This window comes from Drosophila yakuba, chromosome 3R (genome assembly GCF_016746365.2).
Source record: "Drosophila yakuba strain Tai18E2 chromosome 3R, Prin_Dyak_Tai18E2_2.1, whole genome shotgun sequence".
Classification (NCBI taxonomy): Eukaryota; Metazoa; Arthropoda; class Insecta; order Diptera; family Drosophilidae; genus Drosophila; species Drosophila yakuba.
Window position 1 is genome coordinate 20681826 of NC_052530.2, and position 23680 is coordinate 20705505.

Sequence of the window (23680 nt, forward strand, 5' to 3'; positions counted from 1 at the left end):
TTGTACACTTCTGTTTCAACTTTGAATTGCTCTAAATGTCTTATCAATAGCTCTTCGATTGATTTGACAATTATACTAAACAATATGTAAACACTTCGTAAAGTTCTCTATTTATGTTTCAGCAGGTATGGCCCATTCGATAGATCTCTTTTGGCGATTACTCCTGGTTTTTTTTCTTTTTTTTTTTTTTGCGCAAAACCCAATCCAAAGTCAGAGCTCAGGCTCAGCCGCCCGGCAGCATCTCACGTTCATGCGTGGCCACATTTTTTGCAGCGCTGCCTGCGTTTTGTTCGTTTTTATGGCAATAATTGCAACTTGATGACTTAATTGCGGATGCAACTTGTTTTCCAGCTTCAACCTCAGCTCCGCGTATGCCTGGAAATTGAATTTTTCCACCTGGCCTCCACCCGTCTGGCTCTTTACTTTTTTTTCGCCCCTGCCCGTCCCATTTTTTAAGCAGGATATGCTTTCATTACTATAGATAGATAGATAGCTCGTGGATAGATTGTGGGGGGAGGGGGGAGGAGCAGTGGGTTGCGACTGCAATTTTCCCCATTGCATAAGCAAATAAAAATTCATTAATTTATGACTGCCAACGGGCAGAGCAAACCGAAGTTCCAGTCAGGACCCCGGTCGTCTCCTCCGCAGTTTGGAGTTTCGAGTTATTTTTATAATCGCAGCAACGTGACATTTATGCGAGTGTTCATGTAAATGATTATTACGTGCCGCAGACTGAACGAAACCAACCGACGGCACCCCGCTGTCTCCACTATAAAGTGTTTAGCCCCCCATACTCCTCGTGGCCCCCCCAGCCAACCAACCAAGCAAGCAAGCAACTAGATCCAAGTTCCAAGTTCCCACTTCACAGAGTTGTTTGCCCAAGTAGATTTCATTTGATTTATTCGCCCCAGCAGCACTATCTCCCGCTCCTTTCCATCTTCTGCTGTGGCAGCGCCAAAGTAATTTTATGTTTAATTAAAAAGAATTCTGCGTCATTTGCTTGGAGAGTCTGCTCTGTTTTGATGGACATTTTTGCTATTCACGCTGCCACACTGCCACGTTGACTTGCTGTCGATTGTTGTTTGTGCTTGTGTTGCTGTTGATATTTATGTTTAATTATAGTTAACATGTTTTTGTGTCTGTAGGTTTTTGTTGGCATCGGAGGGTTAAATGGAGGCAAATGGGAATGTCTATGTCTGTGCACGACTTTGATGTTCGTTTTGTAATTACATTGCGTGGGCCATATTCAAATCGAGTTGGGCTCTCTGATGTGTGTGGACCGATACAGTGCGTATCGGAGCTTTAAGACGGCTGTCTGTCAATCAGCGGCTAAGTTGGACAGGTTAGTTATAGGCTGTTGATAAATGCTGTTTTTCCGGTAGTAATAACTATTAGACAGTTTAAATTGAAGTTATGCAATCCGTTACAGATACCATACTTTCCTTGAAATGCTAAATAACTTTTTATTATACAAATATGTTGGGATGAATTTATGGGGTAATAAAGTACTTGCAGAAATTAAAACTTTTATAAATAAACAAAAATATGCGAAACATGCTGAAACCCCTGAAAAACATCGCATTGCGCGATTAAAACTTTCTCATCCAACCACTTAACTTTGATTGATCGCCCGGCAATCAAATGAACCTCATTTGTAGCCCCCAAAAGCTCTTTTTATTTTAACTGCAATTACAGGAATTCAAGACAACAAAAAACACACAATTTAATTAACATTTCTCTTTTTCCCTTTATTTTTCGTTCCAGGTAAGTTGTTTAACTCCAACTGAAAAAGCCAAAAACCTTCTGCAGGCCATATCGAAACGTTTTGTCAGACATTAAAATCGAAACGTGGGTTAAATGTAAAACGTAAGTGACTTCAACTTCCACCGAAAATACAAACCGACTTCCAACTCGCACAAATGCCAAGGGGGGTGGGGGGAAAAAAGGGGAATCAAAAATTGATAAGACCCGCCCCGCTACGTAGGGAGTTTAAAAACTCATTTAGTGTCCAATCAAGCGGCCATAAAATAAAGTCAATAAATCAAGCATAAAAGTAACAAATGCACGGCCAGTTCACAGATAACACGCACACTCACACTCATACACACACACACGTTGCGATGGGGATACAGATAGGCACCCATACAGATGCACTTGACTGCATTTCAATAAAAATTCGATACGTTTTGAGGTTGGGATTGGAGTTTTGGGTTGGGGCTCCTGCCGGACATTGAGATGGGGTAGCCCTGTAGTCCTCCAACTCCAACTTCAACTCCAACTCCTCCTCTTTATCAAGGTGTGATGATCACTTGCGTGCCATCGGCGCCTGACTTGCATTTCAGAGCATCGCCACCTCGCCACCTCGGCACCTCCAACCTTTTTATCCCCACCTATGCCCTCACCTCTCCCGCACACACTAACTTCCCTTTGAGAATCAATAAAAATAAATCGAAATGTCACAGCGCTGCATGTTTTTTCAAGTGTGAGGTCCCGCAGCTCTCAATCTTCCTCCATAAAATGAAGCACACACACAAAAAGCTCTGAAAAACTGTAAATGACTTTGTGGACAGCCAAATTCATTGGAAATTCAATCCGCCAACTAACGCTATATATTAATTTCACAAAATTGGAAATTAGTTGCCCTTAAAGCTATTGAATTACCCGTCGTCAGTGGGCGAGAGTCAAAGGTGCAGAGAGAAAAATACTTCATCAGAAATATTGTCTTTCCACACAAGATGCACCACAATGCCATAAAATATGAAGAAAAATATTGAAATATTTAAACTATATCATATATCTGTATGATATGATATTGGAGCATAAATTTGAGTGTTTCACACTACACCCATTTGAAATATGTAAATGTTTGATATGGATATGACCAGATCGAACTGATTACATTAAGGGCAAGCAGGAAAAGATGAAAAGCATTAATATGCTAACGGGGGGGGTTTGATTTTTTCGCTGTGTGTGCGTTTCGATTCAGAAAAATCAACAATCGATTGTTCGGGGCCGCACATAAATCCCCGAAATGAGAAATGTGTGGCACACAGCATCGCAGTGCCCCATCAGCGGGGGTCTCCGTGATACCACCCCCCTTCGTGCCCACCCTTTTTTAAAAGGGTCCAAGCCCAGAGCCAACGACTATCCACAAATTGGTCGTGTTCAGCTTTAAATCGTTTTACGTAGTTTCCATCGAGACAAGTTTCGCGGCCCCGTAAATGTTTGCCAAATGTGGCGCTGTTTGTAAATCACGCACGCTGCAAGTTGCACGCAACCGTCGTCGATCGATTACCGCACTCTTTCGCTCCTGTCTCCCATCTACCCGTCTCTTTCTCAGTCGCAGATTCGGCCGGTACAGCGGACAGCGGCCCCCCACCGCCTTTTGGATCGCCGGAGTATGTTAATCTTGGTCAGCCGTGACTTGGCTGGAGCCCCCTCCCCCCTCCCCGCTGCCCGCTCCGCACCTCGTCTTAACCCATGCCTCCTCACATGGGCTAAAATTTATGCGCTGTTCAAACGGCGCGTAATAAATTTGTTTGCTCTTCAACTGTGTGCGCGCATGTTCATTGAAATTGTGGCAAGAGAGGAGGAGGCGAGTGGATAGGTGGCAGGAGGGGGCAGGCGGGAAGCGGTATCAAACCGAAACGAAAGCAGGCTTCAAACCCCAGTACGAATTCCAATACCCAATGCAATGCAAACCCAGTTCCCAATTTCAATCCGTGCTCCAATACTGGTACACTAAGAATAAATAAAATAGGACCCACACCGGGACTAACCAACTTTAATATCCTGCAGCCAATAAAAATTCAATCAAGTTCGGTTGCAAAATAAAGTCTTTTGACCGCTTCAAGCAAACTGTTACCAGAAACAATGTGGCGTTTCGTAGACGAATGCCTATAAAATCCTTTAATGGAAAATACCAACCTTTAAGTATTCCAAGTCTTCACTTTTAGCACCCAAACTTAGAAATGAATCATTCTTTTGTTTTGGATGGTAACCCATTCAGGACAATCTCCCATTTTCAACCGAAAACCTCCTATTTCTATAGCAGTTTCGCTCTGCTAATTAAAGCCCGATTTGCTTTCGCAGTGTATTGCATTGCATTGCCGCCAACGGCCACTTCATTTTGTAGCTTTTAACAGCGTTTCAGCATTCTTCTGTATTTGTTTATCTAAACGTTTTATTCATTTGTGGGGTTGCTCCTGGCTGCCAGCGTGTTGTGTTCTGCATTCTGGGTTCTGCGTTCTGTGCTGTGGAGCTTGCAACTTGGAACTTGGGGTTCCTGTGGCACATTGCTTTATCTTCTTGGTCAGTCTTTTGGCTTTTGCAGTTCGTGCTGCCGTTCCCGGCGGCCTAATTGATGCGCACTTGGCTGGATTGCTGGTGGTGGTGGGATTCATTTCGAGCCCCACTCCTTAACCCCCTAATGCCGGAGTTTTGCTGCGCATGCGCAACATTCACACTTTGCCGGCTTCAGTCGCCGGTTGTCGCTGTTCGCCCGTCGCCATCTCCGAGTTGATTGCACATTTTATTTGCGCATTTATTTGCATTTATTCTCACACCCAAGTCCAGTTGGGTTTCAGTTCGGTTCAGTTCAGTTAAGTTCCGTTCCGATCCGTTTGGTGCCCCTTGTTTGTTTTGCTTGCCAATGCCAATGCCAATGCAATTCAATTGTCTTGCGAGTCTTCTGAGTGAGCGCTTTTCGTCTTGGCCCTCTTCATTTGTTTGTTTGTTTTTCCATTTCTGCTGCTGCTGTTCCTGCTTTTGCTGCTGGGGGGTTTTCTCATGTTCGCCGCCGACTGATGCCGCCTCCTTTAATAGTTCATTTAGTTTGCATTTTTATGAAGTCTTTGTGTGGGTTGTGTAATAAATTTAACTCAAGTTTATTTATGTGCCATCGCCGAGACATTTATCACTCAATTTGAAGGCGTAATTGGGCGCAAAACGACAGGAGGCTGCCACAGGAGTCGTCGTCTTCGTCGTCATCGTCTTCGTCTTCGTGGCTGTTGTCTCTTCTTCCCGTCGCAACTCAACTCAACTCAACTTAAATCAACTACGACTTTGCCTCTGACGACTGACAGCCGATATGGCATCTGTGTTGCATATTTTGCATATCGTTATGCAGTTTTCCCTCCTCTTTGCAGTTGCAGTTGCAGTTGCCGATGCAGTGGCTCCTTTGATTGGCATTGCCGTCTCTGGAGTTGGCCAAAATTGGATGATCCGCGCGGTTAAGGGGACATGATCTTAACGGTTTTCAATTCGTGTCGTGTGGGGACAATTTCATTTAATTTACATATGCGAAGTTTTATTCTTCTTCCATCGCAGCTGTCAAAGTGGAGTAGCTTTTGACACCTAGCTTGGAATTTATGGAAATTTCGCTTTTATTTCGGTTTCCTTATTTAAAGATTAGCCAATAATAAAGCTTAATCTAAAATGTATTGTTACTAATATATTCAACTAAAATAAATTATTCAAAAGCTACCATTAAAACATTTATTGAGATATTGTCGTCGAAATATGCAAATGCATAACCATTTGGCGGAAATTTTAGTGCATACCTCACTTAGCAGCTCTTATGCATTTTTCCACACACACACACATACATATGTCAAGTTGAATGGATCGAAAAATGTCCAAATTAATTTACTGCTTCATCAAGCATCAATTTTGGCATTTCCCTCGAATTGTTTCCTGCGCCACCAAAAGCCAAACGCCGGCAAACGGCGAATTTCCAATCCGAAATTTTATAGTTTGAATAGAACAATGCCACATTTCGCCATACTCAAACACCCATACCCATACACACACTCACCAGACATTCAAATCTGCTTAACAGGAGCGATACACGGATAGAGAGATACTCGAACACGTGTATTTTGGCACCTGTTTTTGGCCATCGCTGTGCAACAATGGCCAGCAGCGCTGAAAATGTCGTTTAGCAACCAGAAACCATTTTAAACAATAAATAAGCAATTTATGCCACAATGCCAGCGGGAAATGGGAATGGGAATGGGAATGGCAATGGCAATGGAAATGGTAAATGGTGGGGCACTCAGTCTGACTGGCTGGGTGGCATGCAAAAAACTGATACAAAAGAATGCGACGAACATTCAACACATTTTGTAATTTCATTTCGTCCTGCTCCTGATGGATAGTTGAAGGATGGCAAAGAGGAAATCGGATGAATGAATAAAATGAATAAACATCTCAGTCACCAAGATGCTGGAAACAATCGCGACACTTAGAGCAGTTAAATTTGTTGTACGTTTTTCAAGCACTCGAAATCAAAGTGGCAAATGAATGTATTTAATAAACAGGTTACCTCCCATTTCTTTATGTCTATTCTCGCCTGCAGCAACAGTGCTTTTGAACGAAAATCGCTTGCCTCGAAATTGCAATGGTGATTTTGGTTTTTGTTTTTTTGTGTAGTTTTTGTGCCAGAGATCCCAAAGTTGGACTCCTATTCCGTTACGGCTTCCGTCTGACATTTGTTGCTGTCTGATTGCCCGCAAAAGACTAGTAGCCATAGTGGTGCTGTATGGACGAGACGTGGAACAGCAGTAGCCCCAGATCCGCCAATGGAGGCGCAGAGTGGAGCAGCAGAGTGGAGCAGCAGGGCATAGAGCATCATCAGTGGCACATTGCATCCTCACACATAGCGAACAAAAAATCGAATTTCCCGTGCGGACTGATTCGATTTGGCGTTGCAATTTCACGCTGTGTTATTGCAAAGTGGCTGCAACTGTCGGCGCCAGGCGATATCTACCCAGCACCCACTCTACCACCCACTCTACCACCCACTTTACCACCCACTCATCCACCTACCAGCTACCCACCAAAACATCAAACCACTCGGCACCAACCCGGCCATGGCCATTTTAGCCACTCTGGCGATGCCGTAGCCAAAGCCACAGAAACAGAAACGGGAGACCTGTGTGCAGGCCAGCCAGTGGAAACTCGCTCGTTCAGCTACCAAAATAGCAATTTCGATGGCGCACAACAATGGCCAAAAACGAGCGAACTGCAACAAAAAATAGCGAACCGTAAACGAAAAAAATCTCATTTAGTGACGAATTAAGCGCCAAAACAGACAGGCGATTCAGTTTGTCAGACAAGCGCTAGACACCGACATGGATACTCGTGCACGTGCACTGAGAGAAATGTGTTTAGAATGTATGCTCGAATGCTGGATTCATGAGCATGAACGTTAACTTTCAAAATATGCAAAGAAAATAAAACATGTGCCTAGTTATTTATTTCTATGAGAAATCTAAATTCCTTTCGCAGAGAATATTACTTTTAAAAATATTTAAAGTCCGCTTTAGTTTTAGAGTGCACAGTTACGGAAAGGAGACCAGGTTGAGGTCTAGGTCCCCGTTTTGGGTTCGGGATTGGTATCGGTTTGCAGAGGCCTGGTCATCGCGGGGGTTGTGGAGTGCGGGGTGCTGTCAAGTGCAGAAGGACGAACGGTCGACAGTAGATGACTCGGCACTATCTATGGCCAGGCATCGATTGGTTTGCCATGGTCTAAACTCAACCTCCTGGTGGTGACCAAAAACCCTTTCCTTTAACGCCGCCGACTCGTTTGCTGTTTATGGCCTTAAACGCCATTTTGTGCGCACTCATTCACGCCACGGTTTGACATTGCCATACTGGTGTAGCGTTCATCGTACTTCGTACTTTCGAACATCCCCCCGAATACCTCCTTCCTGTTTCATTGTTCGTCTGCTATTGGATCCATGGATCCATTGTCTGCACGGGCAGGACTCATACTCTCATCGCCATCGCCATTGCCATCCGCATCCTCATCCGCTTCCTGTGGGCGCTGCATTCTCCCATTCTGACAGATTGTTGCAAGGGCAAGTGCAATATTAGAACATGATTTATTTATGCAATTTTTACCATAAAGCGAGCAATTTTCGTTCACTTTGCAGTGCGCGAATTTTCCCCGTTTCCATTTGGCATTTGTCTATCATTTTCGGTGGCGCGAGCTTACAATTTGTATTTCCCAACCACTTTTTCCGTGTGGGTTCGTTTGGGGATTTCACCATGTAGTGCAGTCATGTCCATTAGTCGATGTGTCGGCACGTCAATTTGTTTGGGTCCGTTCGCTCCTCCATCGACTTCCATGTCTATATGTGTCTGTTCATCGACAAACTACCGGCACTGACTTGCAATGTTGGCATTGGAAATTATGATATGGAAGGCAATCCGAATCCGAATCTCGAATTGGAATCCGCGCAGTTCGGGCCTAATAAGTTCTTACTGTGCACTCACATTTTGGCAATTAGCCGTGGCATATTGACTGTAATTAGTGGAAGGGTCGAAAAGATGAGAGGGTTAACTAATGGAATGGTTTTTAGGAATGCTTCTGGAGTGATGATGATGGCACGTTGATGTGTGATTCGTTTGATCTTCGACTCCATCAATATGAGTAGAGTTTGATGCATTTCGTCAGTGATTTTGTACGAAGGAGATGCAGAAAAAACTGAATTTTCTGTAATCAAATTGGGGTGTAGAAAACCTTTGTAGCATGTTATTTCTAGAGAACCCCCGTGTGATAAGATTTTCATTAACGCCTAGAATAAGCATTCACCCTCGGCTTTCATCACAAGCGCACCACCATGATAAATGTTTCCTCTATTCCCTTTAAGCCAACATAATCAACCGCAATCAACACCAAAGAGCCAAAAGCAATAAAAGCAGAAAAAAGCATAATCAACATTTTTATCATTAGCGATAGAGAAATATGCAAAGCAGAGCGAAGAACGAGCCAAGTATTTCCAAAAGGGAGAATGCAGCGGAAAAACTAAAAGGGGGGTTTGCGAATGGAAATGGTGCTGGAGCTGGGGTGTGGGGTTCTGGAGAAATGAAATGAAGCACATTATAAATGCCAGAGTACATGCTAACTACAACAATTATCCTTAATGTTGCCAGAAACTGCCATTAGGGAGAAATGCGGGAGGGAAATCGCCTTGTCCATGGCTGATCACTTGCTGGAAAGAAATTCAAATTAAAATGCTTCCAATGGTATGCAAAATAGTTTCAATTTTCTGCCAGAGAGCCCTCCAGGAATGCTCATTATTCAACCGGAGACGGAGAAGTTGAACAGGACACGACACGGTTCAGATAGATGGATGGGAATTAAATATGAAGGAATGTGCAGGACAGCTTGAATCAATATCGCGAGTCAAATTGCAGTTAATTACGGCCCAGTTGTGAGTTTTTCCCTTTGGCTAGCGGCCTGCTGCCTATTGATTCACGCTAATAAACCTCAACCTTTTAAACAGAGGACAAACGCCTGTTAACAAGGCGCCACAACACGCGATCGACACCATTACCAACACCCCGTCTAAAGGATACGGAATACCGAATGGGAATATAGGGGTAGCATTACCAAACACACACACTTACACATATTTATACATAATATATATCCTTTAGCCTATGGGCCACCACCCTCTGTAATCAAAGCCAGCTGCCAACTGCCGTCTGCATTCCATTTACCTTGCTCAGAGCACTTTTCAATTATGTTATTAAAACAAGCAAACGGGCAGTTAAGGACCCTTTGCAGGACCTGCCCAACATTGCGTGTCTGCCCGCTTGCTGTGTGTTGTTAGTTTTGTAGACTTTTTCTTCTTTTTTTGCCTGTTGTTGTGTGTTGCTCCAAACACTCTGCTCACATACTCGGGATATACTCGTTAAATATATAATTCTGGCTTTTTAGAATTTCCCAACTCATAAATGCTGCAGCAATAGTAATGGCAGTGTGGCAAACATGAAAATTCAATTATGAATGCCCGGCTTAAGGTTGACGCCCCGTAATTTCCATCCCCATAATCCCGCGCCGTCCAAGTCTGTGGCTCAAGGCAATTTGCATGGGTAAATATTGTAAATCTATGACGGGTTTGCTTGCAATCATTTGCAATCGGAGACCGCAGCCATCCAGTATGAGCAAAGCTATTCCATTCGCTTCTGATGCGAATCGCACAGACGTCGTCTAATTATGTCGAGTGGCAAACAAGATACAGATACAGCTGCAGATACATCTACAGATACTAACGCATACTCTCGCACTCACTCGCATGCAGTCGAATGCAAATAAAAATAAATATTTACATTCAATTTCGACAAACGCGGCAGCCACTGAGCGCCAACTTTGCCAAAGGAAAATTGTGCGTAAAAAGCGTTGGGAACAGTCGACGCATATTTGTTAACCTCAAGCAACAGACCCAAACCCGAACCTCAAACAAGATCCAGAACCTGAACGCAAACCTGAACAGCACTGAAAGAAAATAGGCTATGAAAGTGGTCATATTTTGAGAACGGTTAAGTGATTTGACAAAGAAAAAGCTAGAAACAAGTTAAAAGCGAAGTTTTTTTTTATAAAAAAATAATTATGCATATCCGCTCTTAGTTATAAACTTTTATATTTTTTCCAATGTATTTGTGTTGTTTTATATTTAAAACATCTCAAAGTTTTCTCTCGGTGTCGCACGAGTTCGATTTCGATGCCGCCCAGACAAAATCGATTACCGACTGATTGACTGAAATGCTGCGTACCAGCGCCCAACGCCCATCGCCCATCGAATGGTTTGCAGCAGGTTAAGTTTGGCATATAGATATATCGCTATGGCTATGAAGGATATATATCTATCGCTATATGGCTATATGGCTACATGGCTATAACGGCAGCTTCGAGGACCGAACTGTCTGTTAAAATGGTAATTGACTTTTGCGCGTAACCACAATGTGTTTGTAAACTTGTTGCCATGTTGTTGTCTATGCACACACAACCTTGCGCTCCGCTGCAATTCCACGTTGCAATATCGCGGAGATGCAGGGCCGAGGGGATTTCCCGTGAACCCGAACCCGTGCCCGATTGCAATTTTACAAAATGCTAGCATACGCCAAGGCGCCAAGCTCCGCCCCCTAGCCATAATGTCATATTAGGGTTTATCAACTGGCATGGCTATGAAAATTTAGAGCGCTCCCTCCACTGCCGCTCGCAGGACGCGGGGGGAGCAAGGACGAAGGGGAACGATGGGACGACAGCCTGCAATTTTCAATTTCGCGCACACTTTGCACAGATAATAGAAATTTCTTTCGCTCCTCGAGTTCCTTCTGCCACTGGAGTTTGCTGCCTGCTTTTTGCTCAGCTCTACTCTACTCTACTCTGCTCTGCTCTGTTCTGTTTTACTCAGCTCCGTTCTGCGTTTATTGACACAAATCGCAAACGCATTTGGCATAAGTACCGGCCAACAAGCTGCCTGCTTTTCCCCGCTTTTCCTCATGGCCGCCATACCATTTGTACTTATTGTTTTCCTCCTCACCAGCACTTCCACCACCACCCTCTTAAAGTATCTGGGTTATGAGTGGTTTAATGGCAACTCGCTCGCTCTCGTGCTTTGTGCAGCTTTGTTGGTCGTTGGCTTCATCCAGCTTGAATGCTTTCTCCGACTGGTTAGTTCTGGCCAAGTTCTGGTGAAGGAACGTAACTATTTCCTAAGCTGCTTAGCCAAATGTCTAATGCTTTGCTTAGACAATTGCTAAAAGGAAGATTTAGAAAGAGAAATTGCAGCAAGCCATAAGAATTGAAACTAATTTCTTTGACAAATAGAAAGAGTTGAACTATTCGAATGCCAAGTAAAATGTATTAGGTAATACGAGAATTTCCCAATCAAGGCCTAGTATCCCACCACTAATTAACCAAAATGTTCAAGTACCCAAGTAATAAAGCACTTTCCTTGATGGCCTCTCCACAATGCCAATCAAATGTGCGGCAAGAAGAAGTCATTTCCGACTTTTGCATAGGAAGGGGAGAAATATTCGCATAATTATGACTTCAGAGCGGTTACAGTCTGGCAAATTTTCCATGTGAATGAATTTCGCACAATTACACACGCGTAGGCAGAACCACAAAAAAAATAAATACGAATGCTAAAGCCGCCAAAAAAAATTGAAACTGGGGGAGTGAGCTCATGTCGGCACATGACGAGAAGGCAGATCAACTTCATTCACAATTAAGCTAAAAATACATGCCCCCCAGTTCGCTGAATATAATTTATTGTCAAGTGCAGAGTCACAACATTCAAGATGTAGATGTGTAACAGTCGCAACAGTCCAAAATAATTGGGCAGCGGGGAGCCCCTGAAATGCTGTGGTGTGGTGTGGTCTGGTCTGGTTCAGGTCTAGGTGTAACAAAGAAGAAACTCTGGGAAATACGCAAAATGTGGGGATGGATATGGATAGAGGTGGAGTCACGCTGTCGCTCACAGAGAAATACAAAAAAAAAAAAAAAAAAAAAAAAATCGAAAGGAAAGGAAGAAATAGCGCTGAGGGCTGGGCAAATCAACAACGCAATCTTAATGAAGGCAATAATTCAAACAAAATGCAAAATTCCCCCGGCAAACTGAAGGAAGTCACGGCGAGTCACTCACTTCACAGCGAAGACAGCGTTGAAAAATTACCGCCCAAGAAAGAATTCCTTGTTGAAATTAAATTTTTACAAAATCAAATAAAATCCAGCGTGTGGCAGTCACTCACTCACTCAGTCGCTCGCTTTCTCAATTTAATTCCCTTGACTGCCTTTTTGGTCGATCCTCCCCCGATTTTAGTATACCCCTTATTAATTAGTTTGTATATTTTTGGCATACGGAACGCGCAACACGAAATTGTTTAACATTTTATCCCGGCACATTAAGTGGCAACATTTGTCAATTTGTTTTCGGTTGTAATTTTTGGGCCCAGAGCGGTTGGGTCACCTCGCAATCTCTTGGACTCTTGGGTGTTTTGTGTGTAGTTAATGGCCAAACATTTGCCTAAATAATGAGGCACCGGTGTATTGCTTTGAATTCGATTTGGCTTGATTAAAAATATATTTCATTGTCGAGACCCGTTGGCTGTGTAAGTGGGTCGTCAGTCCTCAGTCCTCAGTGGTCGATGGGCAGTGGGTGGATCACTTTGGAGGCGATTGCATTAGCTTCACGAGAAACAACAGCTGAGAAGCTAATCAGGCAAATGTGGCACAGTTTTCGTTAAGGTGAATTCATTAGTACACCTCCCCATACTCGGGTGCAGCTCGTTTTGGGGGGCAGGACAAATGACTGAAGTGGAGTCGTAAGCCAGGTGGCACTGAGTAATGCCTTTTGGAGAGAAAAAAATTGGGAAAACTCTGATCATTTAAAAGTTAAATGAATAAAATGTATTTGTAAAGACCCATGCAATATTCAAAGAAAATGTGGATAATATCTTTATCAAAAATTAATCTTTTCCTTAAACCGCCTCTATTTTTCAATACTAGTGATTTCTTTTTTTATAGTGAACCTTGTTGTTTATTTAATACCAACGCCTTGATATTGTATTTCTAATTTAATCCGCTTCCATGTTTACTGAAATCTAGCTCGCATAATTAAAAGTGAAAAACGAGGGAAAATGAAAACGCTCGCCTATTTCCTGTCGCCCAGCAATGCAATTTTCACTTTTTTCCGCCGTGTCGCTCCGTTTTCTCATTTTGTCAAATAGCCTCAAGGCGGAAAAGCCAGTTGGTAGTTGGCAGGAGTAGGCAGGAGGGCAGGGCAAACTTTCGAAATTTAACGCCGGTCACAATGGGGCAGCAACCCACCCGAAGGAATCGCCGACGACTGCCGCCAGCCGCAGTGGCGGAGAACAATTACCACGGGTTTTTCGCTTTTTCGGTCTTATGCAAACAGGAAACGCATAATGAACAAAGTCCGAACGAGGAGCTCAGCTCAGGAGTCAACTCACTCGCTTTTGCCTGGAGTGGATGGAGTATCAAGAATGGAGCACGCGACTCCATATACCCGGACAAGCAACTCCAGCAACTCCAGCAACTCCGGCTCCTGGCCGGCATTCATTCATTCATTTTTGAGCGGTTTCGTGGTTAACAACCGCTTCCTTATCCTTATTATTTTAATGCCTGCGGCAGCATTCCATCTTACTTACATTTTTCTCCACGCCGTGTTGTGGCTTAAATATTTTAACTACTGCCAGAGCTACTAGTTGGCTGTCTGTCTGGGCCGGGTCTTGGTCTTTGTGCCCGTAATTGGGGTTAACTGCGTTGTGAGCAGGTGAGCAGGAGTACTGGTGAGCTGGTGAGCCGGTGAGGAGCCATCATTGTGTGTTAAAGTGTGCCAAAAGGAAAAGTACAATTTTCTGCCGCACTCATAAATTGTCCGTGCTGGGGTTTAAATTTTTGGTTTTCCATTTCATTTCATTGCATTCATTTCTTTTCTAGCTTGCGGGCGGGCAGTTGAAAGCAATTAACTGCAATTGAAAGTGAAATTAAATTTGAATGAATGTTGAGCCCCTAAAACTGTACAGTGTGTTTTTGACAGAGTGTCAGAGTTGACACGCATGTTGAGAAAATTCAATTAAAAAATTTCACTGCAATCGTTGCGCTGTCTGTCTTTCTGTTTTTCGCCAACTCATCGTCGATTCAGTTGATAATTATTTTTACGCGCCGAGTTGCAGGGTAAAGTGCATTAAAAATGCAAATGGCAACACTTTGCCACTTTGATGCCACTGTTGCCAGTGTTGTCACGTTTGCCGTTTTATTAATTTATTAAATTAAAAACAACGCAAAAGGAGGCAACTGCGCACCGCCGTCTCCACTCTGGCATGTGTAATTGTAAATTTATGAGCGTGCCACAAATAAAAAGGAGGCTCCAGTACTACACAGTACTACAGTGGCAACAAAAAAAAAAAAAAAACCAAAAAAAAAGGACCAACGAGTTCAACTGGGGCGCACTGTCAATCGTGTTGCATGAATTATTAATTATTTGCTTTTCGCACACACATCCCGATAAAGGGACGGCGATTCATGCCACAGATACAAACATATGTATATAGCGCGGCAGTGTTGCAATGCGGCAATCGGCTGTCAACTCCGCCACTTTGACAAGGGAAACACTAATAAAATTATTAACCAAAATGGCAACAGAACCAATAAACAAAAAAAACAAAAGGAATTCGTTACGTCCGTGATTGGCAATAAAAAAGCGAAACCGAAATTAGTTTAATCTAATTACCTGTCACGCTTTATTGTCTTTAGCGTAACGAAATGGATTTTCAAAAATACAAAGTCAATGCCTAGGATTTTTCCAGGGGCGTAAAAAAAATAAAAATGGAAAAGTACGTATTTTTAGGTGGGTAGGTAATGCGAGCATCCAACCCCGGGGACCCACGCAGGACTCGCAGTTCTCCACCCCTGGCCGCCGCCTTATTTATCCTGCGTTTTCCCCCGGGGACACGGGCCATGGCATTTTCCTTGGCTCTCTGTGAATTATTCAGACCTTCAATCGATGACTGGCTGCCCGAGCATCTTCATTGCATAGTACATATCGAAGTACATATACACTCGTACCTACACATACACAGCACACGCCTCCCGCCCCCTTTTTTTGTATATCCCTCAGTGCTGCTGACAGTTTATTTGCCAAATTGCTTGCATGTAATATGAAACTTTTTTTCTGGCCATTTCTGTTTCGGGGCTAATTTTTAGTTCGGCAAAGGGATCCCAGAAAAAAATTGTGTCCTTGGGTGTGTGCTAAATCGAAAATCTGTAACACGCGTCACACGGCATTAAATGAGAAGGATATTTTATGAGGCGGAGGGGGTTAGTCCCCTAATATGGCATGACTCAACCGAATTCCACGTAGAATTTTATGGCAGGGAGACCAATCTTTGTTGGTTTATCTCTTCACTTGACTACATACACTGTGAGAATTAAGCGGTTTGAAGCTCATGCGAACTATGGTCAAATATTAGATACATTAGGTACATTTTTGAAAGTATGGCCATACGTCAGTCCATATAAACTGCACCCCATTGTTCACTGCTACTGACCATAATTCATGGAAAGTTTTAAATTTGAAAATCTGGCGCTGGAAAATGAAAAAGGGGCATAATGGAGGCACAGCACTGTTATTGTTGCGTTATAAATCTAATTAGAATATGTGAGCGTTCGGGGCCCGTATCTGAATATGCACGTAGACTAAACCAATTCCATTCAACATCCCCTTCCATGGGCTCATTTCATATGCTCACCGCATCTGGCCGCATCTGAAAATTGCCAATGGCGCCGCTGCGTCTGGGGTAATAAATTTGATTTGTTTCAAATTACAGAAGAACGCAATTTTATCTTCTTCTCCTTCTTTTCGGTTGCATTTTTTCGGCTGAGCCGGCAAATCGAATTGAATTTTTGAATCCTTGAAGCTGCGGTTGCTTTTTGTGGGCAATCTTCATAATTTACATAAGCAAATCAAATTGTAAACGTAATATGAACACAATGGAGGCGGGATGAAAAAGGAGTCTGAGCCAAGCTTTGAATGGAACTATGTTAAGTGGATGGCGCAGATTTTCTCTTTTTATTTTCTCCGTTTTTTTTTCACATTTTTTTTTTTTAGAAATGTGTCAGCTTTTTGCGAAAGCCTTCTTTGTTTTAGTCAATGCGTCGTAAGGGAAATTTAGCTCAAGTGGTGAGTAGAGAAAGTTGAAAGGATTGCCACCCGGAAAGAAAGAGTGTGAATCCTAAAACCCAGACCAAATAAAAAATCCTTTGAAGTGAAAGTGTTCAATAAGTGTGCCACTTGTTTTCTTCTTTTTAGTTCTTTTTTCTGCCCAACACTAGAAAACAATCGGTTTGCAGTGTGACATTAGGGACACTTACCAATACTACTGGCCAGATTCCCATCGAATTAACATAAATGACAAGCACATTTTTTTACTTGTATGAATCGTGAACAAACCTAGTGAAAATTGTGTTAAATTTCTGTACCAACTGTGGTTGCCATCTGAAAACGTGGATATTTTATAACAACAGACCACGAAGCAAGCGAATTTCATCTACTCGAATACCAAAATTGTGGAAACATAAGAAAAATTATTGAAAAAGCCCAGCAATAAAAACATAATGAAGCCTTTAAAAACGGCACATTAAGGTATGCGGATAGCAATATCTTGATATCATGTAATTTATATTCCTTCATGTGGGTTTCTGGCTTTTCCAGAGCACCCGTTTCCAGTTACCCATCATAGAGCCCCAAAAATCGAGACACCTTGTGTGGCCTTCAGTTTGCTGTCAACTCTTTGCTTACTAGGAGTGACAGATTGAGGTACCGGACACACAACATATTCTTTAGCAATCTGCGTTTGCGTACGCACATATATATAGATATATGTCGTTTGGATCGTGAATAGGCCGTATCGGTAGCTATGTCCACTGCTATGGCAATGGCAGCAGCGGCCTCCTCGAGTGCCACGGCAGCAGCAGCAGCAGCAGCAACAACGACGGCCATTAGCAACTCCACCACAAACACCACAGCGTCACCGGCAACAACCAACACGATGAACATCACCACGAAGACCATAACGCCGGCAGAAGTACCAATGGAACCAGCTCCAAGTATGGCTCCCAAAGCACTGGAAATCGAAGATTCTGGAACGAATGAGACAGATGACTTGGAGCAAGGTGCCCCAAAGCCACGTAGGCAGCGCAAAACGACAGTGGTGCACACCTGTCCCCGCCCGCCGGGTGGCTACAAGTACTCCATGGAGTTTCTCTACGGGATCGGTAGCGGCATGGCCGGCGTAACACTCAATATACCAACGCCCTCATCGATCACCCCTCGCACCGTAAGAACCACGGCCCCCCTACTGACCACTCACATGCCATTGCTGACCACCATGGGCGTGGCGCCACCACGTTCGTCAGGCATTCGTTACGCAGGATCGGCTGGAGGCGCCAATGGAACCACGACAACAGCATCTACGACTCCCACCACAGTCACAACATCAATTGGCTCGCCGGGATCGGGAGCCGGAGCCGAAGCAATGACAAGTCCAGTTTCATCTAGTGGGATGCCAGCAGCGGGCGGCATACAAGCTGCCCAGTTCATATACCAGGGATATCTGCCCACTGGACCGCAGCGACGCCTGTGGCACGCGGAGAACGCAGTTTGGCAGTTTGATAGAAATTATCCATACAATCAGGCATACTCGCCGCCATATGGCATACCCATGATGCCGGTGGGCTTTGAGCATCCGTATGGGCAGAGAATAATATATCCGGGCTACTACAATCAGACTGCTGGTGGAATCAATGCTGCTGCGGTGTCGGGATTGACACGCACTAGTCGTCAGGTGGCCCAACAGCCACATATACTGGCACAACCCGCTGTGGGAACAGAAAATAGCGAGGAAGCGCCTGCAACACTTGGCAACGCTCCTCAGGTGAGCAGCCCGTGGCGTTATGGAAGACCGGGAACACACCGCGGACGACAGGCGGTGCCCACTGCAGCGGCATCAGCTTTGCTGCACAGGGACTCAAAGACTTTTTACAACAGCATCGCCAGTGGAATGGGTGGTGGTCCCCGTTTTAAAGCACCCTTTGTGGCAAATGTACGTAGTTTTCAGGGAGGAGCTGTGGCAGCCGGCGGACCTGCAACCGCAGCAGAAGTGGCCACAAATGTAGCTGCAACGGGAGCAGCAAGCTCCAGCGAGCAGAATGTGGCAACCAGTCGCAACAATCAAGAAGCTACGACCCAAAACAATCCCAGAAATCGTCACAATGCCAAACGGGGTGGCAAGAGTTCGCTTGGAAAGGAGCACACATCCAACTCCTCCGGATCCCTATCCAATTCATCCTCGAAGTCCCAGCTGAACAAGCGTCCCAGCTCGAACACATCGATTTCACCAATCAAGCATCCGCATCGCACTTATAGAAACCGGATGCGTTATACTGCACCGGAGCCATCCGAGCAAAAGGCGGTGACCACGTCCGTTCCAATAAGTAACTACCAGCCACCGCAAGCAACAGTGCGAAGAGTTTCGAAGTTCCAAGGAGCAAATGCCTATCAGGGACAAACTTCCGGTAGACAGCAATCTCGCTACTACCAATCGAGGCACATGGATGCTTTCGTCTACCAATCTGGACACTATATGGTTTATGCAGCGGGAGCACCGCCTGTGGGATTTGCAGCAGGAAAACCGGGAGTATCAAAAGCAACCGGAGCACCTGCTGGATCAGCAGCAGGAGCAGCAGTAGCAGGAGGTGGAGGTGGAGGAGCAGCTACAGTGACAGCCAGCAGCGCCACTTTGGAGGGCGAGCAGCCGCTGGACTCGGACTTTGATCAGCGCCAGGAATATGCTGACTTGGGTCTGGATCCAGCCAATGGCGGCTTCTCCTCCGACCTGGAGCCGCCCGCTCTTAAGCAGGACACCTCCGAACTGGACGCTCAATCGTGCCTGCTATCGCATCCAAATTCCGAACTAGACGGCGATGATAATCACTCTCTCACCAGTTTTGCACCCAGTGTGGAGAGCGATGATTCCGAAAGTGAACTAAGCGATGCCTCCGTCGAGTCGGTGGTGCGCGATATAATGGTCAGTTGTCTAGCAATGGCCACCGGGGCTGAGGAGCCCGATCTCAGTGGACCAAATCTGGTGCCCTACGGTGATATGCATAACCTAAAGGAGCTGGACAGAAAGAGTCCCCAAACCAATGGATACAGATCCCACAGGCAATATCATCAGTCGCATTATCCCTACCATTCGCAACTTAGTCCAAGAGGCTTAAGCTGCTGCGGCGATATGTTGAATCAGCACTCCGAAGATTTGGTATTCAAGTTAGACCAGAGTCAGCCGGATGCCATTGAAAGTGGGAAGAAGATCCACTTGAAGGAAATAGCCGAGGAGCCGGACAACATCTCGATGGCCTCAAATCTCTCCTGCAGTCCGTCAGCCAGTTCCAGCAAGAGTGTAATGGCATCCAAGTCCAATATTACAATGGTAGGTGAACTCTAAAATCAACGATAAATTGCTATAGCTCTCAGGGGACTAATTTCCTACTTTATTTCTTCGGAAGATTAATTCCATCATTGCATCTGTTTGTCTGAGGTTTTTCTAAGATTTACGAAATAAAATCTTAGCCATAAACATTTTAATTTTATGAGGAAATGAATGTGGAAAACTGAGACCTTTCCAGAGTCCCCTAAAAAATATATTCGGTTTCCGAAGAAAGCTTCAAATTGTCCAAATTTGTTCATTCCACACTCTTATCCCAACCCCTAAAGCCAGAAGAACACGATGATGATGAACTGCCCTTGGTGGTTCACAATCGTTATTGGCGCGAATTCTTTGGTTACACGCCAGCAGATCGCTTTTTACTGCGAGCCAAGTTGGTGGAAATGAGACGTCCGCCGAAAATAATGGGCTGCAAGAACAAATGGGAGCCCTTGTCCCTGTCCGTGTGGAGGAAGTTCCTCGAGTCTCAGCAGACACGTCACGTTTACAAGACCAAAATGCGACTGTGGCGTGCCATTTACACAGTGGCCATGGTGAGTTTAACTGGGAGTATTTAGAAAGAAGCCTACAGTTTTCAGTTCATTTACGATCTACAGAAAAACTATCCAAGATATGGACTTTATTTGGTGGGCTCATCCATTTCGTACTTTGGTTCCAAGTGCTCAGACATGGATATCTGCATGCTGGCCTGCACAAATCCGAACATTGATCCCCGCATGGAGGCCGTCTATCATTTGCAAGTCATGAAGGCGCTACTGAGCCGCACGAATATGTTTCAGGATTTCAATTTGATCGAAGCACGGGTGCCCATACTGCGATTCACCGACCGATGCCACAAAGTGGAGGTGGACATCAACTTTAATAACTCCGTTGGAATCAGGAACACCCATCTCCTGTACTGCTACTCCCAGCTGGAGTGGCGAGTTCGTCCGATGGCCTTGACCGTGAAGCAGTGGGCCCAGTATCACAACATCAACAATGCCAAGAACATGACCATATCGAGCTACTCGCTCATGCTAATGGTCATTCATTTCCTGCAGGTTGGAGCAAGTCCACCTGTGCTTCCCTGTCTGCATAAGTTACATCCGGATAAGTTTGGTCTGCTGCAGCCCAACGATTTCGGTTATGTGGACATGAACGAGGTGATGGCTCCGTATCAGTCGGAGAACAGCCAATCCCTGGGTGAGTTGCTGTTGAACTTCCTGCACTACTACAGTGTGTTCGAGTACGGAAAGTATGCCATCTCGATACGGGTGGGTGGTGTTTTGCCCATAGAAAAGTGCCGGGCAGCCGCGGCACCCAAAAACGATATACATCAATGGAATGAGCTGTGCATCGAAGAGCCCTTCGATCAGACGAATACAGCTCGATCGGTGTACGATACGGATACCTTTGAGCGGATCAAAGCCATCTTTGTGGCCAGCTACAGGCGACTGGAATCGACGAGGAATCTCAGTGCCATATTCGAGGACTACGATGGACCCACAATAATGATGCAGCAGCCATCGGTGGACTCAGAGGTCGAGCTCTACGAGGGTCAGCACCACCGTTTGCTACCGAATCGAGGCTCCTCCAGATCCAACAGCACAATGCCATCGCCGCGTCCTTCAAAACTAATGGTGGACAAGGCAACAACAGCCATTTGGGATGATATTAACAACAAACCAGATGCCCAGCCAGTAAGCAATTACCATAACTATGATGCCAGTAATGAAAGTATTGGCAACGGCAGTCAGATGCGATCCAAGGATAATCCTGTGGCCAGCCAGCCACCAATTGCTTAAAAATCTCACCTAAACGAAAAAAAACACTCAGCACATTCAAAACACACTGAAAAAGAAAAGAATTGTTTGTATATACGCGCTAATCAGGATTTTAAAAAAAAATTTAAGGGTTGTGAACGGAAGTTTTTTGTAGTAGTTGCCGGACGCTTTTCAACCGATTTAAATTTGACGTTGGATAATTATATAAGCATAGTAGGAAAATAGCTGATTTTCGAATCACTTAACGTGAAATGACCATGTAAATAACCACACGCCTATCTCAACGCAAAGTCGGTCGCAAAAAAACACAAAAATCTGCTAAAATGCAACAAACTGTTTCAAATGTTTGCGTACCACAACGGCTAAACTCGTTTTCACAAGCTTCACAGCAAGACAATTGCTAAAAAAAAAAAATAGACAAAAAATATAAAGCGTGCATTAAAACAATAAAAATCACAAAAAAATAAAAAAAAAATACAAATTAAAAATGTAAAAAAAATATAAAGCAGTTTATATAGTGTAGGGAAACAAACATTTTATCTCTACACGATTCATAAGATTTTTACTGGAATAGGTTTCTAGCACAAACTATTACAAAACACTAAAAACTGTACAAAAAAAAGACGTAAAACATGAAATTTGTAATACAATAAATACGACAAAATTTGTAACTAAATAATAGAAAATGTAAAAAACGCGCAAATCTTCACAAAAAGCTTACGAGTTAAACAGTTGGGTTTTCAAACTCAACCAAGAACTTGAATTAACCTGATGATAGCGCCAAAAAAAAATTATATAAAATAAAATCATTCACCAAAATGTCGTTTGTTACTTCAATGCGTTAAAGCTTTAACTTAACTTCAGTATTATAAATGCTAATAATATATTCTCCCTACATACAAGTATGTGCGTAAATCAACCCAATGAAATCATCCATCATCCAGCTATTAAGTCCCGAATCTGAATCCGAATCTGATCCCAATCTCCATGCCTTCATTTCAACACTTGGACTCTCTGGGGTCTCGAACTATATGCGAATGAAATTATTTAGGATGCTCAATTTGATATTCCGCTCTGATTAATTCTTAGTGGTTGCCGTCATCATCGAATATCACCCTTGGGACAGACACTCTCCTCCGGATGGCCGAAATTCTCGCACATGTTTCAGTTTGGCAATTATCTAAGGAAATCAAATCAAATCATTGATGCAGCTGTTACGCCATACGCCATATAGGATAGATGAGATGACGGTGGTAGCTGGATGTACAATGAGGGGGCGTGGCAATAGTCCAGGCATTTGCCATCCCATCCACAACACTGTTACCATCTGCATCTGTTTTCGGCCAGGTCCTCCTCCGGTATCAATGGCAACCAAAAATGTCAGTGCAGCAAATTATTTCATCAATTGCAATGCTCGATTTCAGGAGCTCCAGTCAGTCCACACAATCAGCAGTGCGATGGCAGTGCTGTGCTGCGTTTTCGGGGTTGAATGGGTGATATGTTGGGTAATTGATATAATGCCGATGGTTCCTGTCGTCGCCCACCTAATGGCGAAAATTGTCAACGGGATTTGGTTTGGGATTTCAGATTGCAATTGGCTGGCTGGGTGGCTGGCTGGCTGGGTTGGGTGGTTTTCGAATTGGATTGCTTTGCCTGTAATGCAATATCGAATGGCGCGGCGATGGCAGCGTTTGTAGCTTCATAATCATCATCATCATTAACGCAGCCGAACAATTGTCACACTAATTTGTGCATATGTGCAAAAATGTTTGGCAATTAAACGGCGAAGCGCTGCCAGCAGATAGCAGTCAGCTACGAAAGTGCCTCAACCATTTTTCATTCAGCCAAGTAATTAATGTCTTTTGTTAATGGTAATGCATTTGCATTCGCAATTGGAATTATACCCCAATCCGGGGCTAAGACAATTTGCACAACAAAGGGCGCGTTGGTCGGTGGAATGCTAGAGATGAACTTCATTAAAATTTCGCACGGAACGGAAAAATTTTGTGATGCCGCAAGGGGAGGGGAGGGGCGGCAAAAATAGAGAGCAGCAGCTGGTGCATTAAAATTCCTGTCCGGGATTTGGTCTT

General features: G+C 44.1%; 2 protein-coding genes across 10 annotated transcripts in view; both read left to right on the forward strand.

Annotated features, from left to right (window-relative positions):
* LOC6537706 (sterile alpha motif domain-containing protein 5) overlaps nt 1-23680 on the forward strand; it is a 155442-nt gene that overhangs the window by 64103 nt on the left and 67659 nt on the right. The window contains exon 5 of one of the 9 annotated variants that reach the window (XM_039376431.2): nt 1765-10366. The exons of the other annotated variants lie outside the window; for them this stretch is intronic. Within the exon in view, the coding sequence (XP_039232365.1) occupies nt 1765-1839 (75 nt within the window). The 3' untranslated portion in view covers nt 1840-10366. Of the gene's footprint in view, nt 1-1764; nt 10367-23680 lie in introns of those variants that run through there. 9 annotated transcript variants of the gene reach the window in all.
* Nucleotides 16724-22421, forward strand: LOC6537705 (poly(A) RNA polymerase gld-2 homolog A). The gene is made up of 4 exons (XM_002098214.4): nt 16724-16964; nt 17034-19812; nt 20097-20360; nt 20424-22421. The coding sequence occupies exons 2-4, from the start codon at nt 17239-17241 to the stop codon at nt 21609-21611; spliced, it is 4026 nt and encodes a 1341-aa protein (XP_002098250.1). The 5' UTR covers nt 16724-16964; nt 17034-17238; the 3' UTR covers nt 21612-22421.